The 25,412-nt window shown below is 38.0% G+C and overlaps 1 protein-coding gene across 1 annotated transcript in view; it reads right to left on the reverse strand.

The window, feature by feature from the left end:
- Positions 1–999: 999 nt before the first annotated feature.
- Positions 1,000–25,412, reverse strand: part of VPS36 (vacuolar protein sorting 36 homolog) — a 30,301-nt gene continuing 5,888 nt past the window's right edge. The window contains exons 2-14 of the mRNA XM_049646863.1: positions 24,942–25,010; positions 22,846–22,916; positions 19,983–20,097; positions 18,832–18,921; positions 18,023–18,109; positions 10,278–10,310; positions 10,078–10,155; positions 9,308–9,442; positions 7,618–7,683; positions 6,161–6,225; positions 5,457–5,541; positions 4,474–4,550; positions 1,000–4,390 (exon numbers count right to left, since the gene is read on the reverse strand). Of these exons, the coding sequence (XP_049502820.1) occupies positions 4,297–4,390; positions 4,474–4,550; positions 5,457–5,541; positions 6,161–6,225; positions 7,618–7,683; positions 9,308–9,442; positions 10,078–10,155; positions 10,278–10,310; positions 18,023–18,109; positions 18,832–18,921; positions 19,983–20,097; positions 22,846–22,916; positions 24,942–25,010 (1,065 nt within the window). The 3' untranslated portion in view covers positions 1,000–4,296. The remainder of the gene's footprint in view (positions 4,391–4,473; positions 4,551–5,456; positions 5,542–6,160; positions 6,226–7,617; positions 7,684–9,307; positions 9,443–10,077; positions 10,156–10,277; positions 10,311–18,022; positions 18,110–18,831; positions 18,922–19,982; positions 20,098–22,845; positions 22,917–24,941; positions 25,011–25,412) is intronic.

Here is a 25,412-nt window from a genome sequence, read left to right on the forward strand (position 1 = left end):
CTTTATTTTTTTTTAATGTTCTTATTTATTTTTGAAGGAGAGAGAGACAGAGCATGATCAGGGGAAGAGCAGAGATAGAGGGAGACACAGAATCCAAAGCAGGCTCCAGGCTCTGAGCTGTCAGCACAAAGCCCGATGCGGGGCTCGAACTCATGAACTGTGAGATATGACCTGAGCTGAAGTCGGATGTTTAACCGACTGAGCCACCGAGGCGCCCCTTGAATCTTTGAACTTTAAAGAAACCCAATTCCTCTATTTTTTTATGGCTCCAAGACAAAATATAGTCATGTACACAGGACAGATAATAACTATTACGGAATTTAGAAATAGAGTCATATACTGAAAACAGATTTTTCTTTTTTTTTTTTTTTTCAACGTTTTTTATTTATTTTTGGGACAGAGAGAGACAGAGCATGAACGGGGGAGGGGCAGAGAGAGAGGGAGACACAGAATCGGAAACAGGCTCCAGGCTCCGAGCCATCAGCCCAGAGCCTGACGAGGGGCTCGAACTCACGGACCGCGAGATCGTGACCTGGCTGAAGTCGGACGCTTAACCGACTGCGCCACCCAGGCGCCCCTGAAAACAGATTTTTCTAAAGCAGGTAGCAATGAGCACAGTATGATAATTGGGGTGGAGATGGAGAAGTGAATGGGGAAACAAGAAAGGGAAGTCTGCAGAGTCAAAGGAAGTATGCCCCAGGAATGGGAAGGGGCACACCTCATGCTGTTCCTTTAACCCAACAGCCTCCACTTACTGACGATCTCTTGGTCCTTGCGAGCCTAGTTTATGAGGCTCTTCCTCTCCCACAAGAACTAAAGGATCCTCCTTCTGTCTTGCACAGCATGTACCTGTGCCCCTTCCATTCCATCTTCAGGTAAGGTTGTTTACATGTCTATTTCCCTAACTGCGCCACCCTTTTAAAGGTGGGGACTGTATCTTATTCATTTTGTTTCCACCCCCCACCGGCAGCCCACGTAATTCCTCACACAGTCAATATGGATTTTTAACAAAAAAATTTTTTATTGAATTGAATGGGAGATAAAGTAGGATAAATGGAGCCAGGTTATAAATAGGTATATACATGAGAGTTCATTCATTCAGTTAATATTTATTGAATGCTTATTGTGTGCCAGGTTCTGTTCTAGGCTCTGAGGATATATCCACAAACACACCAGACAAAAAGCTCTCCCCTTACGGAGCTCACACTCTAGATCTGTCTTAATAAGGGATGGGATTAGCAAATAAATTCACAGAAATTCAACCATAACTCTTGGCCAAAAAACAAAAACAAGACACACATTTAAATAGTTTAATTATTGGTGTTATAAATGTCTACTGTTGCTATGTAGTTTTTATTGTATATTGTACTCACTATATTCATAATATATTCATACCCATGTATCACTCTATAGGGATTCGACCTGTAAGACGATATAAAGAACTTCGCTGGCAATTTAAGAGTTTCAGGGATCATTTTAAGCATGCTTGATTTCATTCCAAGGCACAGTCTTTAAAAATCTAACCAGCTTATATGTGTGACTCTACTGTACCAAAGTGAAAACGCTGATATTGTTGGGCAGAGCATGAGAATGACCACCTGATGAATCCATGTCTGGTCAGGCGAGTCTGGTTACAGGGAACCAATACTTGGAGAGACAGTACATTCACGCGAATGCACAAGGTTAGTCAACCGTGAAATTCACATCAAGAATTAAAAAAAAAAAGTTCATGAGCCATTTCCCATTCTTTTAGAACAACTAAAACAGTAAGATCTTGAGGTCAAAAATAAAGAAAAAATGTTTAACGTACTGGCTTATTCTGATTAAAAGTTTATCATTTTCATATGTTTTTCAAAGAGTATTTTAAAAAGAACACCAAGGTAAGAAAAATCATTTACAAGTTTTCCAGTAATTTTACTCTATATACATTAATTCCAATCATTTAATCCTGAAAACAACCTGCACTTGTACAGTGTAAAAAAATCTTTGATAGTGACTAGAAAAATTCCATTATCATAAAGCTACAAATTTATGCTCCTAAGAGCAAAGTTAGTAAAGCAAAAATAATAATTATACCAGTGATAAGCACCGAGATGAATTTTTTTGCATTTAGGGCCTGATTGGTTGTATTTAAACATAACTTCTACCAATAGAAGACCAAAATAACATCTTATTTGGCAAAAAAAAAAAAAAAAAAAAAGAGGGGGAGGGAATGGGTGGGTGGGTGGAATCAAAAATATACATATATAAGTCTAGAAACAGTGAAGAATGCCCACTTTAACAGTAAAATCAATCATACTTGTTTTCTAATTAATGTGACATGTGTGAAATATAGTCATGTCACTTTTCTTCCTCCTAGTTCACTTTATACAACTTAGACTGCTCCACTTCTGTTAATGTGTTGTCACACTAATGTAAACAAATATGTTGAACCGTGGGAGTTTGCTGTAATGAATCCAAATCCTAAGAGCTAGATCCAGTAGCTCAAACAGTCTCAACTGCAATTCATTCCAACCGCTGAAACAGATTATTATTTACCTTTGTAATTTCTGAAAAGCCTTAGCCAGATGAGACATCATGTGTGTAAGCGTGTGTGCAAGTGCGTATGAACGTGCGTGTACAAGTCTGCCAGAGCAGTGTGAGTGTAACCCAGAAACAGGAGTGCCACACAAACACGTCTACACGGTGGCCTGAAAGACATGGGGCCATTGTTTGGCTAGACACTGAATTCCCCCAAAACAAACCTGAGGCTGAACAATGAGGACATTAGGGGCTATCTGTCATCACGATACAGAATGAGCGACAAGTTTGGAAAATGAAGACATTCCCGTAACGCTGGAGGATGTGAAGCAGCAACAGCCACTTTTGCAGGTGGGGATCAGAGACTGACTCTGGCTGCAGTGGGAGGGATTCCCTGGGTCTACAGCTGAGGATCCCTGCAACTCCCCAAAGGGCATCTGCAGGGGGCCCTCCACCTCACTCAGTGACATCTTAGGGATCCCAGAGCTTAAGCCTGGGTATCCCCACCTGCTGGTCACCATGGGTCTCTCAGTGCAGACGCTATCCCTTCTGGAGGCTTGGCCGAAAACCATCCCTGCTTCCCACTTTCGACGCAGTCTTAGAAGGGGATCTCTTTGCGTCCCTGTGGGGTCTCTGAGTTTGAGGTAATGCCAACACACCGACATATGAAGTCAGGCAGCCCACTTTAGAACTCAAACAATCGAAATTCAGGAGTAGCCAGTTTTTGTTATCTTGGTAATACTTGCTAGTGACATAGTTTCTCAACACAGCTTCTAATATATGGGGGAAAGAAAAAAAATATTGCTGGGATATGAAATATTTTTTTAAAGTGCAGTGTTGAAACTCCTTAAGAGTAGGAAAAGGAGACCAATTACTTGTCCCCTTTCAATGTTCCTGTCCTTGGCTTTCCAGGTCAAAGAGCACCAAGGTTCCTGTTTAAGCGACCTAAAGGTTCTCCCGGCCCCTCCCCCACACAACCCTAGGGAATTCCTGAACCCTCTAAGTTCCAAATTTGTAATCACATCTCTGGGCGTGTCTATACAGCTCATTAATTCAGTTTCAAAATCCACAGCATTTTTAAAACAAAATGACATAGTTGCATTCTTTAAATGCCAGCTATGAAATCATTACTTGGAAAAAAAAAACTAGTCAGACTATACATACGTAAGTCAAATACAACTCTCTCCTTTTTTAAGGTGTCTGTTGAAGACATGCTTATAACTGCTTCTAAAGAAAAGCCCTTACTTAGGAGAAGCCTCATGTGGCGTTCTGTGGTTTCACGTCCTGTTCAGTGTTGTCACTTAAGCTACACTGTACGTATGACTTGCTTCATGAACCCTCTCCCATAATGGGCACATTACATGCAGAGGAAAAACTTTGTTTATAATTCAGTGAATTTTAGTCACACCAGAAAAATGATCTAACCTGTCCAAACACTCAACTTCTTCCCCCATTAATAACTAGATTCCCTTCTTTAAAAAAACAGATTTGAGGATCAAGTTAAAATTCACCATATTTCAAGTTAAACCCTGAGGGCTCTATACAACTGTAGCATGATTTCCAACTCACTGTGGCATTCAGTTTTCTGTATTTTCCTATATTTATCCTAAGTAAACTTCCTGGACCATAATATTTAGGGAGAAATTAAAAGGGTTTTATATTATAGTGTAAAGTTCCAGAAATTCTCAGTTCATCAAGGTTTACTCTGAGCTCAATGTCATACAACCTCTACATGATACAAGTGTATGGACACGAAGTATTTTAAATACAAAACCCTTAGCTCTGTGTCATAAATAAATTTGGGTAAAACCGCAAGCCTTCCACTGAATCATCTCGGCAAAGATGGCCCATCTTCTCTGCCAGAAGCAACCTAGGAATCAAGGGGAAAACCACAATCATCTGTCCATTCAGAAACACAAACACAGTTGTAATGAAGACCAAGGACTCGCTTACCTTTCCTTAGCCAGCAGGACAGACATTCCCACCAGCTTAGCAAACTCTTCTGATGTCAGGGATCCCTTTTCTGAAACCTAACAGAAACACAGCAGGAAAAAAATATGATAATTTGGCCACCTAGGTACTAACCTAGGGAGAATGTCTACCATTATGCTCAGGAAAGAATATATTGGATTTCCTAATAAAACTCAAGAATATTCAATATTGAACTAAATCTTCTTCACTAATGCTCAATTCCACAAATGCGGAAGGGCCCAGAATGAATATAGCAGAGCCTAAAACATCACGAAGCCCCCTACAAAGTTACAAAGGCACTGTACTAAACCGCCAAAATAACCCTTGATATTCTGAAAAGGAACATATAATAAATTCTAATGGAGTACATACTGCATGTCCCACATATAGGGTCCTTATATATAGGTTTAGCTTAAAATATACGGTAGAAATATCTATAGTCTTGAGGTTTTCCTCTAATTTAAAACAAATGTAATAAATATTTAAATTAGGCAGGCTCGCCACAGAGGCTATGAAGGCAGTAATGTTTCAAGTCTCCTAATGAGTAACAGCAGCAGTTTGGCTGGTAAAATCCATCTAAACTACAGTTCCTTTTCGTGTTTTTTTGAAGCAATTATTTCATAAAACAACTTGTGATGTTTTATAAGACTGTTTATGTAGGTGGTACTGACAGAAAAAGTTCAGTCAAGGGTAACATTCTGATGAACAAAGTTAAAAACCTGTCCACAAGACTGAGTTTCAAACAAAAAGATAACACCTCAGGAATTCTAATTCTCCTTGGCAAGTCTCAAAAAGCTTTAAAAGTATCATTTTGATTAGTATTCACTCATGTTAATAGGTGTTTTTAATTGGGTCTACAAACATTACTTTTTAGAAAAATTAAATTCAAAAGGAAAGCCTGTTTCTCAAGTTGATATGGAGTCACGTCTTGGTGGGCAGACTAATGAGGAAACTGGTTCACATACGGTCTCCAAGGCTGAGGCCACCATTTCCTCTTCCTTGTGGGACTGAAGCTCAATTACCATGACGCCACTGTCAAAAACTCGGAGCCTGAAAACCGCAGATGGGAAAACCAAGCTGTGAGTATCTAGGATCTTCAACCACTAAGGAGGTACAAATATCCTGTACTTTCTTTTATGCTGGGCATGAGGGCAATATTAACACAAAACAGCATCTAAAACGTAACAACCACAGGCAATTACAGCATAACTAGGAACTCACGGATAAATACAGTTAATAACATTATGAACTATAATCCACAGGCTAAATAAAATATGTCTGGCACTTTTTTTTTTTTTTTTTTTTTAATCTGAAGGGAGGAAAATACAATTCACAGCTGAACATCTGTAGTTTTAAATCTCCAGAAACAAGCACGAAATGTCTAGCAGAGGGGCTGGTTATTCTGACCTCATAGGAGAGCCCACATTCTTCTTTCATTGCCCCAAATCAACAAGAGTTGGCCCACTAGCCCCTCAGGCCATGTACTGCCCCGGTAAGGAGGGAAGCTAGGAGAACAAGTGAATTCTGCTCACACGGTATAATTCCCAGAGGGGCGATGTGTTGGTTCACCACGCACAGACCTGTGTGGGCAGACCTGGCAGGGTTTTCCTGTCTACTGTGTGAGGAACAGTGGCTCAAGTTGGCACGCTTCCTACAGAGGTTCTTTTACCTGAGAGGTAACTGTAGCGCTTCCAGCATCTTGCATGCATTCACTAGATCTTCTGGTGAGAGCAACTAATAGAAAGAAAATCCAGTTTATACTACAAATTAATAGAGTGATGCTCGTGTGTTCAAGGCCCATGGTGGGTGTGGAGTCTATTTTTTTTTTTTTTTTAATTTAAAATAAATAAATAAATAAATAATCATTTATCAAGGCTTTCATGTTGCCTTAATCACCACAAGGAAAAAAGGATTAACAAAGAAGTGAAGCAGTGCTATCCGACAGAAAGCAATGCAAGCCACATATGTAACTAAGTTTTCTGGTAGTCATATTCATAAAATAAAAAGAAACAGGTGAAATTAATTTTAAAACATGTATTTTATTTAAGCCAATAAATCTAAAACATCAACATATAATCGATATAAAAATTATCAATGAGATATTTAACATTTCTTTCTTCTGTACCGAGTCTTCTAAATCTGGTGTGTAATTTACACTTACAGCATATCTCAGTTTGGATTAGGTGTATTTCAAGTTCACAGTCGTCACGTGTAGCTAGCTAGTGGCCACCCTTCCAGACCCATGCAACCTTAAAGAATCAGCCCACTGTGGCGTTTGACAAATACAGCTTTGAGTCATAGGCCCAGCCTGGGTCCAAATGCCTGTCAAACCTCTATTTCCAGGTGCAGCTTTGGTCAAATAATTTAATCTCTGGAAGCCTCAAGTTCCTCATCCTCATATTATCCCCAAGACGGGGACAGTAAAAGTAGCTGCCTCACTGAGGTACTGGGAGGCCTGGTCAGTAGGAGGTACTCACTGACAGCAGTCTTGAGGACTATTCAAATAAAAAACAGAGCAGAGGCTTTGCTCGTGAACCTGGGGTGGGCGCTTGAAAGATGTAGGAGTTCTCTGCACAGAGGTGACTGCTGACACCGCAAAACTGTTTGACTGAAGGACACAAAGAGTGCACGGACCATACACATGTGGGTGTGAAGGGGCAATGAGAGCTGAAGAGCAGCCACTGCTGATTCACGGCCAAAGGCAGAGGGCAGCTTTCCCTCTGTTTCTCTCCAGGCCATCTGTGTCCAACCCAGTTAGTCCAAACACTGAATGACAGTGAAAAGGCTTCATACACAACCTTACTAATCACAATACAAACACAGAATATTAAAGCCAGAAGGTATCAATCAGTCCAAATCCTTGTTTTAGACGTAGGACAACCGAGTCTCAGTGAAGTTAAGTAAGCTACTCAAGGTCAATCAGCATGTCACTGGTAAAACCAGGAAGAGTGTCTACCTCCTAGATCCCCAGAGCAGGACAGCATTCTTGTCACTGCACCACACTGCTTCTCAGATGGTTTTGATATTCTCAGCCCTTCCTCAAATTGTATTCACTGTGGGGGAACTTGTATTATGTTAAGAAAGTCTATATTTAGTTAAAAGAATATCTAAATGTTCTATTCTTACCTCCATTCCTCGAGCTCGGTTTACTAAACAGTATACCTCCGTAAGTGACATTATTCCCCCTCGTTCCTGTTAAAATACAAAATTTAAAAAGTATTATGTTATAGTTCACACAAGTTAGCATTCCTTAACAGAAATCATAAGCAGAGTGAAATCAGGATTCATAAAATTTCCTAAGAAGCCTTTTAAAAACTAAATTTGCACACAGGAAAACCTAGCCAGATACGTGAAGCATTTCAAATTCAATATTTGGACTTTAACATCATTATTACTGTTTCAACATTTACATAAATGAAAAGAGGGCCTCTACACCAAGTTTCAAAAAGTGTATTTAAATGTTTTGAGTTATTACAACTAATAAATGAAAAAATTATAGAATTAAATGGCAATATCACCATTGTAATCTCTAATGAAGTAACAGATCTAGACATTGAGTGTTAGTAGCTGCTAACATCACACAAAAAAAAGACATTCTGTACCTGCTGATGGAAATGCACAGCACCCTCTATGAAATATCCAGCAGGGGAAAAAAAAAAAAAAAAAAAAGAGAACTTCTAGATATAACTACCAGTCTACAGGGAATACGTAAGGCAGGGAAGTATGTTAACATACAAGTCAGCAAGATCCAGACTCTGAGACACTCTATAAGAAAAACCATTAGTTTCTTCAATAAATAAATTTTATAGGAGAGAAAAAAAGAGGAGAGGGAAACCCACGGAATTAAAAAATAAAACAAAACAAAACACCTGGGTGGCAAATCAACCAATTGCAAAGTATCCTGATTTGAACAAACTAACTATAAGAAAAAATGTGAACACTAAGTAGATATTTGATTACATTGAAAATAATTTTTAATTTGTGAAATGGGATTGTAATTACATTACAGGCATCTTTATCCTTGTAATTACATACAGAAAAATTTACAGATAAAGTAATGTGATGTCTTGGATTTGCTTTAAAATCATATTTTTTTAATGTTTATTTATTCGCTTTGAGAGAGTGCGTGAGTGTGGGCCTGCGAGTCAGGGAGGGGTAGAGAGGAAGAGAGACAATCCAAGCAGGCTCTGCACTGTCAGTGTAGAGCCCTACACGGGGCTCAAACACGCCAACTGTGAGATCATCACCTGAACTGAAATCAAGAGTCAGGACACTTACCGACTAAACCACCTAGGTGCCCCTGCTTTAAAATAATTTCCAGTGGACAATGTTTACAGATAAACCTGGATGATGGGCATGCAGGGATTCATTATAGTTTTCTTATTTTGTCATGTTGGAAATACTTCTTAATATGAGTGCTTTAATAAGTAAAGTTTTGATTGCCTGAGTCATGTTAGAAGATATATCTGTGTTATCAAATTATAACAGTACACTATATATTCAGACTAGATATATAGAAATATATGTAAACATCTAGAGATTGTATGTTTCCTTTTGAAAACAGGAGAGAAGAAAAACTTTATATCAAATAGATTTAGGAAGTTACAGATACCTGAGATGGGAATTGAAAACAACTTAGATTTTGACAAAAAAAAAAAAAAAACAAAACCCAGTAATTTAATATTCCTGAACAAAAAATAACGTGTTGGTTGAATAGTAACCATACTGTGAAAGGAGTTAAACTCTTGTTAAGATTTCTGATGACACCGAGATAATTTAACACAACCGAAAGAGACCACTCAGGTTTTGTTTTTACCTCCAGCGGCGCCTGCAGTATCCCAGCCAGCTGTTTGGCCAGCTGCATGTGGTACTGTGTGCCCGAGCCACAGGTCTCCCTGGTAACTGGGTTAGCTATTCCCATGCTCAGCAAATAGGATTTAAACCTGATGGTCTATAATAAGAGGAGAAAATGCACAAAAAGACTAAAAAGCAGAATTAGTCTTTCCACCCCAACATTGAAAATCTTTCTATCATAAATTCAATTCTACTCAATTATATCTGTATCTACCCATTTCTTCTACTGTGTTTTGATAGTGTGAATTCTAAGAAAGTGGATTTCCAGTAGTTCCCTGTGTGAAGCTAATTCTTCTTCTTTTTTCTATCTTGATATCTCATACTCCACTGAGCTCATGAGTTTGGTGTGAGAAGTGGCTAGGGAACAACCATGCTGTATTTAATGCCAACCAAATGATAGAGGCAAAAACTTAGAAAGGAAAATGGCTGTGACCAGATTGTACTGAAATTTACCGAAACAAGTATCAAATTTATGGATATGTATAAAACAACCACTCCTTCCACATTTCAATATCTCTCTTTTCCACACTCTAAGAGAACGTACAGAAGTATCCTTTAATCCTACTAGAACCAACAAAGTTTTTATGGTTGACTTTTTCGTTAGCACTTTCATATACCTGCAAGTCCTAAAAGAAAACACTACATTAAGAAAGAAACTGCTAAACCACTGAAACATCACTGTGTTATTTGTGTAACCTGGTTTCTAATGCCTTAAAAAAGCAATCTATTTACCTCATCTTCTGTGATGTCACCTTGCTTGTCTTTAATCTTATTAGCAATTGATTTTGATAACTCCACCATTTCCTTAGCCTGTGAAGAGAACAGTAAAAGACTGAAAAAAAAAAAGTCCCCAAAGTGCCTTGCTAACAAAACACAAGTTCAAAACTTACATGATAATTGGTAAGAATTTAATAGGTATAAATTACATATACCTTGACCATTAGCTTGCTGAGGTCTTCAAAGGCCTGAAATGAGAAATGAGTTTTTGTTGGAATCTAAAGATTAAAGATGTTTTTAAGCAATGAAGCACTCTGTTTTCTTCCCTTTGACAAAAATTTATGCAAACTTCTTACAGATATCTATTTATATAAATATTTACATAAGTAATAAGCCTATCTTATTCTAAGGATTCAGTTTAGCTAAGAAACCATAAATTTTCCAAAACAAACTGCAAAAAACAACTTTTCAAATTTTCAAAGAAAAAGGTTATGATTGATTAAACAAACAAAAGGTGACATAAGTAATAAATCGTTCAGAAAATATTGTTTACTGTTCTTTCACATAAGTAAGAGAATTTGTCACTGGTTCTTGCCAAAACCATTTCCTGATGGGAGGTCAAGAATCAAAGGCATTGTAAAGCTTTCCTGGTTGAAAATGGCAATGTGCAGCTGCCAGAATACTTCTTTGGGCACAACAATTTTGGCTTTAATAGCAGGTGTGACTTAACTGAAACTGTAAACCTCAGCCTCTAAATATTGAAGAGTTTATACTTGTAGCTTGGGATGTAGTGGATATCACAAAAGAAAAACATTCAAATACCACCAAAATATACCTAAATAAAACCCATTAATTGTTTGATTTACTACAATGAATATCCACTTCAAAGGCCTCTTCAAACTTTAATCAGACATATTTATAGTAAATTTATTTCATATCGCCGAAAACATACTTCCAATGAAGAACATCTGCCAAATGATGTGCACAAATGTTATTTTTTAAGCCAATTAAGCAACTTCGCATTAACTGAAGAATCTTTTGGTCGATACAGAATAATGGTCAGCAGATTCTGATAAGCCCATGCCCATCGTAATCACATACAGAAAAGTATCCCCCATCTGCAAAAGGATTTTGCTAAAAGAATAGAGTGTTGTGTAAGATTCTTATGGCCAGACTTACTAAGGCTAATACTGAGAACAAAGGGGAATGTGCACACACCTAACAGGAATTTCCTCAGATAAACAAAAGGCTTAAACACTGGATTCTTATCAGCAACAGCCAGCAGATGCAGGAAACCTTTTGTGGGAAACTCGGGGCACCAGCTCTGAAACTAAGTCCACTCTAACATTTAAATGGAGGGCAAATCACACACCAACCTAGTTTTCAAAAATAAAAGACACAAACACTTTACACACTTAGAGTTTTACTTTGAATATACAAAATATTTACAGATTTCTTTTACCGGGGTAGGGAACACTAGTAAGACAACACTTTAAAAATTTTATATGGTAAATCACTTTATTTACTAGGTTACATTTCCATAGAAAAAATATGCTAAAAGTAATAGTGATTCCACACAGAATACATCAATTAGCCCTGTTGCTTACAGTCTGTAAAAGACAAATACAAATATTTTAGTGTCTTAGAAGAATTATCTATATTTTAAGTAATCATAAAACACAAATGAAAGCTTCCTCACATCTATCCATATTATTATTCTAAAATAAGGAATCAGCCAATTATCCAAAAAAAGAGGTAGAGAAACTACCTACAATAAAAGCAACACATGTGCAAATGCAAAACAGATGATTTGCCCATTCTGCTATCTTATCTGCCAGTTTATAGAACTTTCTAACCCTCTACCAAGTCCACAGTCAAATTTCTACTCCAATTAAAAAAACAATGACATCTGCTTTAAAAGTACCCTCGTATGCTGATTTATAGCATTATTTCTTGTTTCCAGTCATTAATTTGGTTATCAGCTTTAGTAACTATTAATATATTCTTGAATATTCTGTTTTGGTTTTCTTGATTTTGTACCTTTACATATTCTGTTCCCTCTACCTGGATCCTCTTATCTCTACTAGTCTTCTGTTAGTGCCTGCTAAACTTTCAGGCCTTGACTTCCATTACTTTTGCTAACAAGACTTCCCTGAACCCCAAGGAAGTTAGAGGCCATATACTGTGTTCCTGCTGCAGCCGCCATTTTCTCTAACGCAGCATTTCTCCTGCTGTAGAGAATGCCTGTTTGCTTGCCTGTCTGGTGCATCGTCACAATATCTAAAACATCAACCTGATGCAGGGCTTGCACAAAGTGGAGAGCAAGGACCACCTGCTGAATAAATCACTGACCTGCATGAACGAGCACGATGACTGTATTGAATCCCTTGAGCTATGCAACTCCATGGAAATTAGATTGAAACACAGCAGCATTTCATAAATTAAGAAAAACATTATTTGGGGTTTTTTTAATTAAAAAAAAATTTTTAATTTATTTATTTAGAGAGAGACAGAATGAGTGGGGCAGGGACAGAGACAGAGAATCCCAAGCAGGCTCCGCACCATCCGCGCAGAGCCCGACATCGGGCTTGAACTCACAAAACCGTGAGATCATGACCTGAGCGGAAGTTTGATGCTTAACCGACGAAGCCACCCAGGCGCCCCAAGAAAAACATTATTTTGAACACCAAATTAGTATGGCACAATTCAGAAGAATACTAATTCAAAATTAGTTCACTGCTCTGTGCCGTCTCCAAAAGTGTCACACAAGAGGATGACAGTAAATGTCACTGAAAGAGGGCAGTGATAGTACCTTCTGAATGATGAAGAGAGTAGCTATGATGCAGTCGACTACGCTTGTCTGCAAATCAGAAGACTGAGTTCTCATAACCCTGGTTCTGAATCTAGTCACTAGCTCTGAGATGACTACTTCTCTGGATAGAAAAAAACCCCTTTGATGCCAAAATGCTGGAATTTTATGAATTTAAAGATTCTGGAAAGATGGTGGCTATGGCAGCATAGTTTTTTAATCTCTCTAAATCCCACCATGAAACAAGACAGCACAACTAGATCTCAAAACCAAAAACCCATAGGCAGCATATACTATAAAACGAAATGACAAAATAGCTATAATAACCTCGAGATAGGGGTGCCTGGGTGGCTTAGCCGGTTAAGGGACTGACTCGATTTCAGCTCAGGTCATGGTCTCGCAGTGTGTGGGATGGAGCCCCAAGTGGGGCTCTGTGCTGTCGGCACAGAGCCTACTTAGGGTTCTCTCTCTCCCTGTCTCTCTGCCCCACCCTTGCTCTTGCACGCTCTCTTTCTCAAAATAATAAATAAACTTAAAAAAAAAAAAAAAGAGAGAGAGGAAGGGGGGAAAAAGGGTCCAGATAAAAAACAGAGGAAGGGAATAGGGCCAGGAAACCAGAAAGCAGGCCACCACCATTTTTAATAATGCATCAACACAGAAGAAAAGTGGGCTCTGTGGAATAAGACCAGCTACCCTACACTAGGCCTTCCTCTGAAAGGGCAGCAAAACTAATTTAACATAAAAAATAGTACAGCAGGGGCGCCTGGATGGCTCAGTCAGTTAAGCATCTGACTTCGGCTCAGGTCGTGATCTCATGGTTTCTGAATCAAGCCCTGTATCAGGCTCTGCGCTGACAGTGCGGAGCCTGCTTGGGATTCTCTCTCCCTCTCTCTCTGCCCCTTCCCTGCTCACACTTCTCTCTAAATAAGTAATAAGCTTTAAAAATAAAAAGAGCTGTTTCAAAAAAAAAGAAAAGAAAAATAGCAACAGCCAAGCATCAAGGTCAAATGCCACACAAAGTTATTATGAGAAAAAAGAAAATAAGGAGACTAACATTACAGACAATAAAAGCAAGCCAGACTGACATGCTCATAGATCAGATCAAATAACCTTTTATTTCAACATGAGCTAAAAGACGTTAATAAAATGACACAAGCCATCAGTAGACACAATAAGTCAGAAATGAGGTGACGGGATTCATGAAAGAATTTTTAAAAAATCAATTCAGAAATAATGACTATATTAGAACGCAAAAGTGAATAAACACAACAGATAGTATATTAAGAGAAACAAAGTTTAAAAAGAGGGAAATCTTCTAAATGGAACAGAAATGAAAGAGATAAAAGGGTCTGAAAGAAAGTTGCAAGCAGTAAAGCTAGGCAGTAGAGCTCCAGCATACAGCTAACAGGAGCCACCGAAGAAAAATTAAAAGCAATTATTAAAAACTATAAAATTGAAAAAAAAACTCCCTGAAATTAAAAGAAACAGCTTCTGGAACCGAATTCTGAAAGCGTCCCGTGTACCTGAAAATAACAACCCAGAATGACTAACACATTGACACAGTCTGCTAAAATTACTGGGCTTTCTAAAAAAGGGGGAAAAAAGCCTTTGGGCATCTAGGAAAAATACTTTTACGGTGGTGAAGAATTAGATTAGCCTCCCCCTTTGACAGCAACACTTCATGCCAGACACAAAACTGAAAGTAACCGATTAAAGGCACTCAAGGAAAGAACACGTGAGCCAAGGATTTTAAATCCACCAAATGACTTCATGTACAAGGGATACAAACATGCCAGAACTCAGGGAATACTGTTCCCATGAGCACTTCTGACAAATCTACCGGAGGGAGGTCCACATCAGGACTGGTGGTGTCACACATAGTTACCTGTACAACTAGGACTCACTGAGAGCCAGAGCGGAGAGAGTGCACCCAGTGGCTGAATCTTCAGATACTGCACATCTATGTTTAAAATTGGGAATAATGGGGAGTTCACATACACACACACACACACACACACACACACACACAATCTTTTTAACTGTTTTAGTAATTATTTGGTAGTGGTGTCCTGACTTTGAACAGGAAATATCACTATGACCTTATGAGGCACTTGTACTCAAACAAATAAACAAACAAACACCTAGCTCTTTCCACTAAAAAGGACTAGAAATAAATAAAGATCAGCCCAGCAGAGATAGAGTCCTAGCAGGCAGATTGTGTTTTAAAATATAACTTACCACTAAAACAAAACAAAACAAACAGAGATTCTTAGGTAACGATTGATTCCAGATTGGGGCAGGAAACATACAAGATGGTTCCGGAACTTTTGTCACATCAAATAGTAGGGAAGCTATCAAAGTCCACCAGGTCACATCAAAAATACTAAGGGGCCAACCTGAAGAGGCTCCCACTGGCCAAAGATGGGACAATGTGGGCTTTAAACAGGATAATAATTGTAATTGATTGAAACCCACCAAATATGTTACAATTTATGAGTTCACAATAATATGTAAAAAACTCCAATGAGTTGCCATTGGAGGATAAGGAACCAATTCATTATGCTGATGATAAAGAAAAAGTCATTTATCTTGCCCCGTATGAGTAGTCAAATAGATGAAGGGAAGCAGCTCTTCAAAAAGGATTTCAACTAATAAATAAAAAATAAATCCTAAAATATTGTCATTTGTAACCACCAAAGAACCAAAAGATCTATGCACCGAACGTGAACAGCTGCTGACAACATCAACAAAGACATGATGTGCCTCCTGAGGAAAGAATACAGTATCACCACTAACCTTATCAAAGGGATCAAACAGAGGTCGGGTGAAGCCTCTGGATCCAGCTGCCAATTTGCAGGAAATACACAGAGCCGAGGAACACGTACAACTTTACCATAAATGTGAGATCAGCAAAACCTAGACCACGGGCACTTACTAGGCCAAATGACCTTGGTTTCTCAATGATAACCTATATTTTCAATTTAGTGGCCCAAGAATTGGTACTATGATGGTTAATTTTACATGCCAACTTGATCAGATGATGAGGTTCCCAGGTTTTGACGTTATTGATGTGTCTGTGAGGATGTTTCTAGATGAGGTCGGCATTTGAAATGGTAGACTTAAGCACAACTGCTCTCCTCACTGTGGGCGGGCATCACCCAATCCACTGAGAGTCTGAAGGAACAAAAGGTCGAAAGGAGAACTCACGTTTTCTTTCTCTGCCTGACTGCTTAAGCCAAGACAGCAGTCTTACCCTGCCCTTGGACTAGACCTAAACCGTCAGTGCTCCTGGTTCGCAGGCCTTCATACTCAGATTAGAATTTATATCACCAACTTTCTTGGGTCACCAGCTTGCAGTTGGCAGATTGTGGGATTTCTCAATCCCCACAATCAAACAAGCCAATTTCTTATATTAAATGTCTTTGGGGGCACCTGGGTAGCTCAGTCAGTTAAATGTCCAACTTCAGCTCAGGTCATGATCTCACAGTCCATGAGTTCCAGCTCTGTGCTGACAGCTCAGAGCCTGCAGCCTGCTTCCGATTCTATGTCTCCTTCTCTCTCTGCCCCTACCCTCCCTCTCAAAAGTAAATAAACATTAAAAGAAAATTTAAACGTCTGTGTGTGTGTCTGTGTATGGAAAGATAGATGTATATAAAGGTATATATTGATATCTACATCTATATATCTCCCATTGTTTTTTTCCCTCTGGAGAATCTTTTCTTTATTTTTTTTATTTTTTTAATTTACATCCAAGTTAGTTAGCGAATAGTGCAACAATGATTTCAGTAGATTCCTTAATGTCCCTTACCCATTTAGCCCATCCCCCCCTCACAACCCTTCCCGTAACCCTCTGTTTGTTCTCCGTATTTAAGAGTCTTTTATGTTTTGTCCCCCTCCCTGTTTTTATATTATTTTTGCTTCCCTTCCCTTGTGTTCATCTGTTCTGTGTCTTGAAGTCCTCATATGAGTGAAGTCATATGATACTTGTCTTTCTCTAATTTCGCTACATATATACACATACACACACACACACACACACACACACACACACACACACACACATCTTCTTTAGCCATTCATCCATCAATGGACATTTGGGCTCTTTCCATACTTTGGCTATTGTGGATAGTGCTGCTATAAACATGGGGGTGCACGTGCCCCTTCGAAACAGCACACCTGTATCCCTTGGATAAATGCCTAGTAGTGCCATTGCTGGGTCATAGGGTAGTTCTATTTTTAATTTTTTGAGGAACCTCCATACTGTTTTCCAGAGTGGCTGCACCAGTTTGCATTCCCACCAAGCAGTGCAAAAGAGATCCTCTCTCTCTGGAGAATCTTGATTAATACAGGTATTCAATAACTATTTGCAGTTTAGGCTTTATGTGACTGATACACATCCTTGAAATTCTATGAACAGCACTAGTCAATGGGATTTAACTTAAACACTATTATTAAAAACTAAAGAATTACTTCATAGAGTAATTTCATAAAAATCCAAGACCATCTTTATATAAACACAGGAAAACAAATGGTATGTTCAGATGTATTAACTAACCACAGAGTCTAATATGCATAACTGGTTTCCTTAATTAGAATTCTTCCCCTTTCACTTGAACTTCCTCATATATGATGAAGGTTCAAAAACACTGTTATGCACATGCTCAGCGTTGTTCTCCTAGTGGAAATAATGGACTGGTTTGAGCCATTCTTACTATCTCTGTGTCTGGTCCCCGAGTGGTCATCAGCATAAAGCTGTGTGGTATCTAACCAGGTTAACAGCCACAGAACAGCATTTTTCCCTCAACTAAGTTAACCAAACAGCCAAAATAATTATACAGAGGACCCTGAATTCATTAGCAGTATTATCCAATCAACTCCATCTACACTTTAAAACTTACACAACACACCATGTTTTCTAACATCAAAGAAAACAAATTTGCACTGTTTTTATTTCTTTTTGGAAAAGGCTTTTTAAAACATGATTTGGCTAAATTATGCCACCCAGAAGAAGACCTGGAATAAGAGACTGTGGCTTCAGGCAAACTAAATATATTCCAATATACAGAATGGAATTAGTCATCAGCTACATCCAAAAGAATAAACACAAATGGCTGAAAAAGACAGCTGACCGGAACTTATGTTAAGAGTTACCTCAGAAATGTTTTTGTCAGTTTCTTTCCTTTTTTCTTCCAACTTCCTTTCAATGCCTACAATTCCCACAGCCCTTATTCTTCCTGGCTGAGAAACAAAAGTAGAAAATAAAACATACAAAATAGGAAGGACACAATCTTTTGCAACCCACCATAATGTGTTTTCAATGGTGGAAAAGGACCCACAAAGAACCAAAGAAAAACAGCATACAATTACATCTAGTTTCCTTTCAAAACATTTGTCAGTTTCTTGTCATACATAGTGATCTTCAAATCAATATTAAAAAAAAAAACTGTATATACAATAACTGGCATATTTTACTCTGTATTTTAGATAGAAATTAAATTCATTTTTGTTCTTTGGTAAACTATTATATACGTATCATATTTAATAGGGTCTCAAACATGCAAGAAATTATGGTTAAAAATTCTGGTATTTGACCGTTATTACACAAAGTACTTTCACACATTTGAGTGTCTGTCCACAGTTGGTGGTTAATTTAGACTGGTCTGAAAAACATCACCTAGAGGCACTGTCTGTTCTCTGATGCCAGACTGATTAGGAAGAACAGAATGTAGTGAATGGAATCTAACTGTGACCACCCCAAGAGTTACTCTGGTAAGTAGTCATTTGTTTTTGCTAAGTATCTACTGTGTGCAGAGCACTAAACTAGGTTCTCTGAAAATAAAGGTTTTATCAGAGTACCATTTTGTTTCTCACAAGTTCTATAATCATAGAAATCTTTTCCCTTAATGAAGATGCAAGTACAGAATTGAAAACATTGGGTTAAGAAATAGTTCCAACAATACCTGGGGTCCTCTATTTGTCGGTAAAGCTTGGGAAACTGGCATATTCTCCCATCTTCTCTGTGTCATTTCCTCAGACAAACGCCTATAAAACTGTTGCGCACATACATACACTTTAAATGAGTCAGTCAGGTTATAGTATCCTTATACAAATTATTACTTAACATTTCTTTAGTTGAAAGGTCTGTTCAGTCATTGCAAAAAGCCTAGAATTCTCAGAGACATCAAAAGAAACCAAAGGAAGTTCTCTTCTTGGATCAGCTTCAGAAAGCACAAAGGGAAAAAAAAAAAAAAGAAAGAAACTGACCTTCTATTTAAGTGAGCTATTCTCAACAAAGAGATGAGTGACAATGAATAAATAGACTTACTTTAAACAATCCTGCATATGTGGATTGTTTTCAATCTATAGTGAAACAGACAGAGTGCCAAGAAAAATATACAACCATTATCCATGAAGGAAGCGGAGAATAATTTGTCTAGTTAAAATGTGAAGCCAGAAATGAGAGCCAAAACATCACTACACTCACAGAAAATCAACTATATTTTTTACCGACAGTGAGCATGACTGCAATTAGTCACTTATATTTGCTTAGTGCCTACTGTGTGAGGAGCACTCGGTGAGGGGTTATAGAAAAAAAAAACATAAATAATTTAGAATATCAATGGGGGAGATACACATACCCTTGTAAATGTCTGAGGAATACTTATATAGTCACTTACTAATCAGAACCTGTAAACTATCATATCATGGAGTAAGTAGGTAAGTGATTAGATCTATATGGAGTCCGTAAAGAAAGACTGCCTGATTTAAGGCTGATGAGCTATCAGATACCAAGATAGTTTAACATTTCACTGCATTATACTCTGCCTCCTTAACCAAACCACTGAGAGTTTACTAGTGGCCTAATAGCATGACTTAGCATATTGCCAGCTTCTGGGTTTTCCTTGTGACCACACCCTCCTGCTTCCTGTTCTCACTGGAACCTAAACTTCATTTTTCTACTGATAAGGCTTAATCTATTAGAAAAATTCTGTTGTAAAAATATGGTGAAACCTGGTATGTTGTACAATACGGATTTCCATCGTATTAACAAACAATAAAAATACACACAAGTACACATTTCTAGTCCAATTTTATGCATAAAAAAGCTCACCTCAATCTGGCCATGTTCCTTGAAGGAGAGTTTGATGTAGGAGTTCTTACTACTCTGGAAAGGACCAGGTTCTTTGTTAGGTGGAGCAGGGTGAAGATGAACCACTATTTTGGCACTAAGGAATAAATGTAATGAATTTAATCACCTTTAAGCATCACTAATTCTATTTTCATAACCTTTAATATATTTCAGTTCACTTTTAAAATTCATGTAGAAACAAGGGACATCTTGAAAGGAATTCTTTTACATTTTTTATTACATCAGTATTAATGAACCTTTCAAAAATACCTCTACTTATAATTTATAAGCTACGAACCAAGACGTTCAAGTTACTAGTTCTATAGATTAATTCAGAAGGTGGTTTCAAAAATAAGTTCAAAATAAGTTTGTAAAATTTGGGATAGTTCATTACATTGGCTTATGATTAGGGTTTTCCATGGACAGAATCATCCCCAGAGGTTACCAGGGGGGCCTCTAATTTCTGCCAAAGCATACTACCTTACTCATTTGAAAACAAAATGTGAAAACTTATCTGTATAAAACCGGCTAGCTGACATTTTGTTAAAACTCTGTCCAAAACTAACATTCTACAGTATAATTTTTGGAAAATGCCACTCAATCAACAGCATGATCTAGAAGATAATCCAAGAGCAAAAACAATTCTCAAAATGTTGCTGCTCTAGAAACACAAACTACCATAATCTTTATGACTACCATTATGTTCTATGCTAATAAAAATATCACTATATTTGTTCAATTTTATAAGCCTTTTTTCCTCTTTTTCCCCCAGCCCGCTCAATAAACAATCTTCTTCCGAAAATTAACAAAACCAAAGCACTCAGTCAAAATATCTTGGATACCTAGCTTAGAGCCTTTTGTCAAATGAATGTTAAAAATCCCAAAGTCAGCATAAAATATTCAGGCCAGTTTTTAAGTATATTCATTTCACAGGTCATTCAATTGCCATATTTCAAGTTTAAAAACCACCAAATCAAAGAAGCATCTTGGTTTATGAGATGTTTGGTGTTTTGGTGTGTTTTTTTTTTTTTTTAAGAGATAGCACCATGTGTGTGGGAGGGTCAGAGGGAGAGAGAAGAGAGAGAGACAGAGGAAGAATGAATCTTAAGCAGACTCCGTGCTTAGCACGGAGCCTGACACAAGGCTCAATCCTACTACCGTGGGATCATGACCTGAGCTGAAATCAAGAATCGGACGCTCAACCGACTGAGCCACCCACACGCCCCAGGTTATGAGATGTTAAAAGGTGAAACGATAAATATATGTGTGTGTGTGTGTGTGTGTGTGTGTGTGTGTCTTTGAATCAATGAAATATGGTAATTGCTTGGGAGGGAAGAGATGAGAACTAAAGAGAATGTTTGAGAAAAGTTAACCTGGCATATTATTAAATTCTTACTCACTGGACATGGTTAAAAATAAGACACTAATGGGAAAGTAAATATTTTAAATATTTTTGTTACAGTTTAGATTCCCTTGGAAGACAGCAGAGGAAAATTCAAATGATCTGGAACACCTTAAAGTTTTACTTTGTAGAACTTAAGAAAAGTAATACATACAAATATTGAATCATTATGTTGTACACCTAAAAGTCATACAATGCTATATGTAATTATACCTCCATTTGAAAAAAAAAGAACTTAAAGAGATGGAGACAAATGATGAGGGGAAAAACAGAAATTAGAGAAATAGCCTACTCTAAAAATCTATGCCTTTATTAATCTTTTTGAAATGTTGGTCAATTTCTTTTATGTCAAATAAGCAATCTTTCATGCTAGCTACATTATAATTAAGGGACACATTGCGTTTCTAGTGGAGTTCAACATCCATTTAACCTCTACTGAAGTTAACTATACTAATGCTCAAGATGGGCCCACATGGAAAAAAAAAAGTTATCAGCAATATTTGTTCATAACTGCCCTCAATTACATGTACTGAAAAAATAAGCCCAGAATTTTTTATGTACTTGATTAAACAGAAACATTTGAGCGTGTGACTTTAAACCAGGGTGATCACATGTCCCGGTTTGCCTAAAACAGTCCCCATTTTATGCTTCCTTGGTCCAATTATAAACAGCACCCCCTATTACTTTTATAAATGTCCCATTTTGGACAATAACTACTACGATACTTCTATTCTATGATACTATTATGATACTTCTATGCTACTTTCTATATGTGAAAAAGTCAAAGTGGAGAAACTTAATTGATCAACTAGAAATGGGAGTAAGGGGCGTCTGGGTGGCTCAGTTGGTTAAGTGTCCAACTCTGGTCTAGGTCATGATCTCACTGCTCCCGAGTTTGAGGCCTGCATGGGGCTCTGTACTGACAGCTCAGAGCCTGGAGCCTGTTTTGGATTCTATGTCTCCCTCTCTTTCTCTCTCTGCCCCTCCCCCACTCTGGCTCTCTGTCTCTCTCAAAAATCAATAAACATTAAAAAAAATTTTTTTAAAAGAAAGTGAAGTAAAGTCAGTCATTTTTCTCAGATGAGTCCTTTCTGATTTTAAGTACTACATACACAGAGGTGCAAAAGCAAATGTTTGTGGAAATACATGCAGTGACAGCTGGCTGACATTGATTTATTTTGATCCAAGGATATTATATAGCAAACCTTGGTACTTGATTTGTGCTTTAAGAATGACTTCCATTTACCCATGAGTTTAATGTAGGAAAACACCTTCTTAGGGGAGCTCCTGACCAATGACCACTATTTACAAAGCCCCAAACCACAATCATTAGCTTCACTCCCACATATGAAGTCATGGCACAGCAATATATCTACCAGGCTAATAATAATAGCTTGACTGGAATGCTTTTTGTGAAAAAGACTGCAGTATATAACACCTCACCTTTTCCCAATTCCAGCTGCCTGTTCTTCAATGAACACAATCTGGGAAAGAGGAATGGCCATGCAGCACTCCTAGGAGGAAATCAACAGAAAATATGACTCTTCAGACTCATCAGAGGGGGTACCTGGATGGCTCAGTCAGTTAAGCGTCCAACTTTGGCTCAGGTCATGATCTCACGTTTGTGAGTTTGAGCACCGGGTCAGGCTCTCTGCTGACAGTTCAGAGCCTAGAGCCTGCTTCGGATTCTGTGTCTCCCTCTCTCTCCCTGTCCCTCCTTCACGTGCACGCTCACTCCCTCTCTCTCTCTCAAGAATAAACATTACAAAAAAAAGACTCATCAGAAATCCTTGTTTTATAGCATTTAATACAGCATCATATACCTTTAAGGTACTTAATAATAAAAACAATTTTAAAAATTATAATATGAATTTAGTCCTTAAGTAAACTGAAGAAAAACTGAATGAAACAGTACTGTGGTGGCATTTTGCTGCATAGAAGAACACAAGAGGTTGCAGAGAAACTGTTCTCCCTCTCTCTCTGCCCTTCCCCCACTCACGCTCTGTCTCTGTCTCAAAAATAAATAAACATTAAAAAAAATTTTTTTTAAATGGGGCGCCTGGGTGGCTCAGTTGGTTAAGCATCCAACTTCGGCTCAGGTCATGATCTCACAGCTTGTGGGTTCGAGCCCCGCATCGGGCTCTGTGCTGAGGGCTCAGAGCCTGGAGCCTGCTTCAGATCCTGTGTCTCCCTCTCTCTCTGCCCTTCCCCTACTCACACTCTGTCTCTCTCTGTGTCAAAAATAAATAAACATTAAAAAGTTCTTTTTTAAAGAAACTATATCTACCTTTGTTTTTACAGTAGGTACATCTTTTTAAAAGCACTACTTATATGAAAACTTTTTATACATATTCTTATAGGAAGGACAAAAAAAACCCAGAACAGGTAAATCAAAACCTGGAGTATTCTATATGGGTGAGACACCTGTTCTGTGTCTCCCTCTCTCTCTGTCCCTCCCCACTCATGCTCTGTCTCTCTCTCAAAAATAAACATTAAAAAAATTTTTTTTAATAAATAAGAAGTAAAAGAATTAGACAACATTAACAGTTCTAGGGTGTGCCTTACCAACAAGGTCAATATCCCCATGAAAGGAGATTGATTCTTGGGGCTAAAAAGAGTCAGATTTTACAATAGTTAGTGGCCTTTAAAGAGCCTCAGTACAGTATATACTTTGCCTATAAAATAAAAATGTCATGGTGGGGGGGCAGCAATTATGAAAATAACACAGATTGCTTATTTTACTGGCAACACTGAAATTTGCACATACACACACACACACTTTCAAGTTAAAGCTCTTTGGAATAAAAATAGCTTTATACATGGAACTTGTTTTCTCTTCCTAGAAATGAAAAAACAGGGAGGTTTCTCCTCTTGCTGAATGACTTTGAGGCCATTCTTATCAGTATCTAGGTTAAAGTATCTACTTCCCAGCAGACCCATACTCCAGATTCTCAGTCAGGAAGTTTGTTTTGAGGACCCCTGACAACAGGTGGGAGAAATACTGCCGTTACGCACGGAACATTCAGGTATGCAGTAGGCTGACTGGTGTTTAAAAATGGAGTGACCATGAGTCTCTCTCTGTTTAGCAACTATAGACTTTTCTGAGCTGAATGAAGGACAGCCTCTAACTCCTCTATCTGCACTCCATTCAGAGAGATCATATGAGACACTTCTTGACATCGTGAAAACAGAAATTTAAAAAAAGTTTTTAATGTTTTATTATTTATTTTAGAGAAAAAGAGAGAGAGAGAGAGCAAGCAGGGGAGGGGCAGAGAGAGTGGGAGACACAGAATCCGAAGCAGACTCCAGGCTCTGAGATGTCAGCAGAGAGCCTGACGCAGGGCTGCAACTCATGAGCCGTGAGATCATGACCTGAGCCGAAGTCGGACACTTAACCAACTGAGCCACCCAGGCACCCCGTGAAAATGGAAATTTATTGCATCTGTTTAATTCTGACAGACAGACAGACAGACAGAAAGAGACTTCAGGGATTTAAAACCTACAACAGATTAAAAAAAAACAAAAAACCTTTATCTTACATGATTTTTCTGATCTCTCCAAATTAGTCTGTGTGTACTAAGAAGGAGCGTCCCAGCATCAAATTTTATCTAGAAAGACAAGATCATCACAAAATATTAACGATGTATCACTTAATGCAGTCCAGATTTTCTTCCTCATAAATTACACACAAAAAAGTTAATCATATAAATAAACATTTGAGAATTAGGCTTACCACAAATTAAAGAGAAGCAATGCTATACGCTTCATAAGCTGTATATATACATATATATATATATATGTATATATACAGCCCTGATAAAATGAGGAAAAAATTGCAAACAACCAAATGAGTAACAATAGGGTAGTAGTCAAATCAAGTATGATACATTCATACTGTGGAATCCAAGCAGAGGTTAGGAAGAAAAGGTATAGCTCTATGGACTATCACGGAACTATACGACAGAGTTAGTGGGGAAAGAAGCAATTTACAGCCTATTACATATAATGTA

The sequence above is a fragment of the Panthera uncia genome (genome assembly GCF_023721935.1).
Source record: "Panthera uncia isolate 11264 chromosome A1 unlocalized genomic scaffold, Puncia_PCG_1.0 HiC_scaffold_16, whole genome shotgun sequence".
NCBI lineage: Eukaryota > Metazoa > Chordata > Mammalia > Carnivora > Felidae > Panthera > Panthera uncia.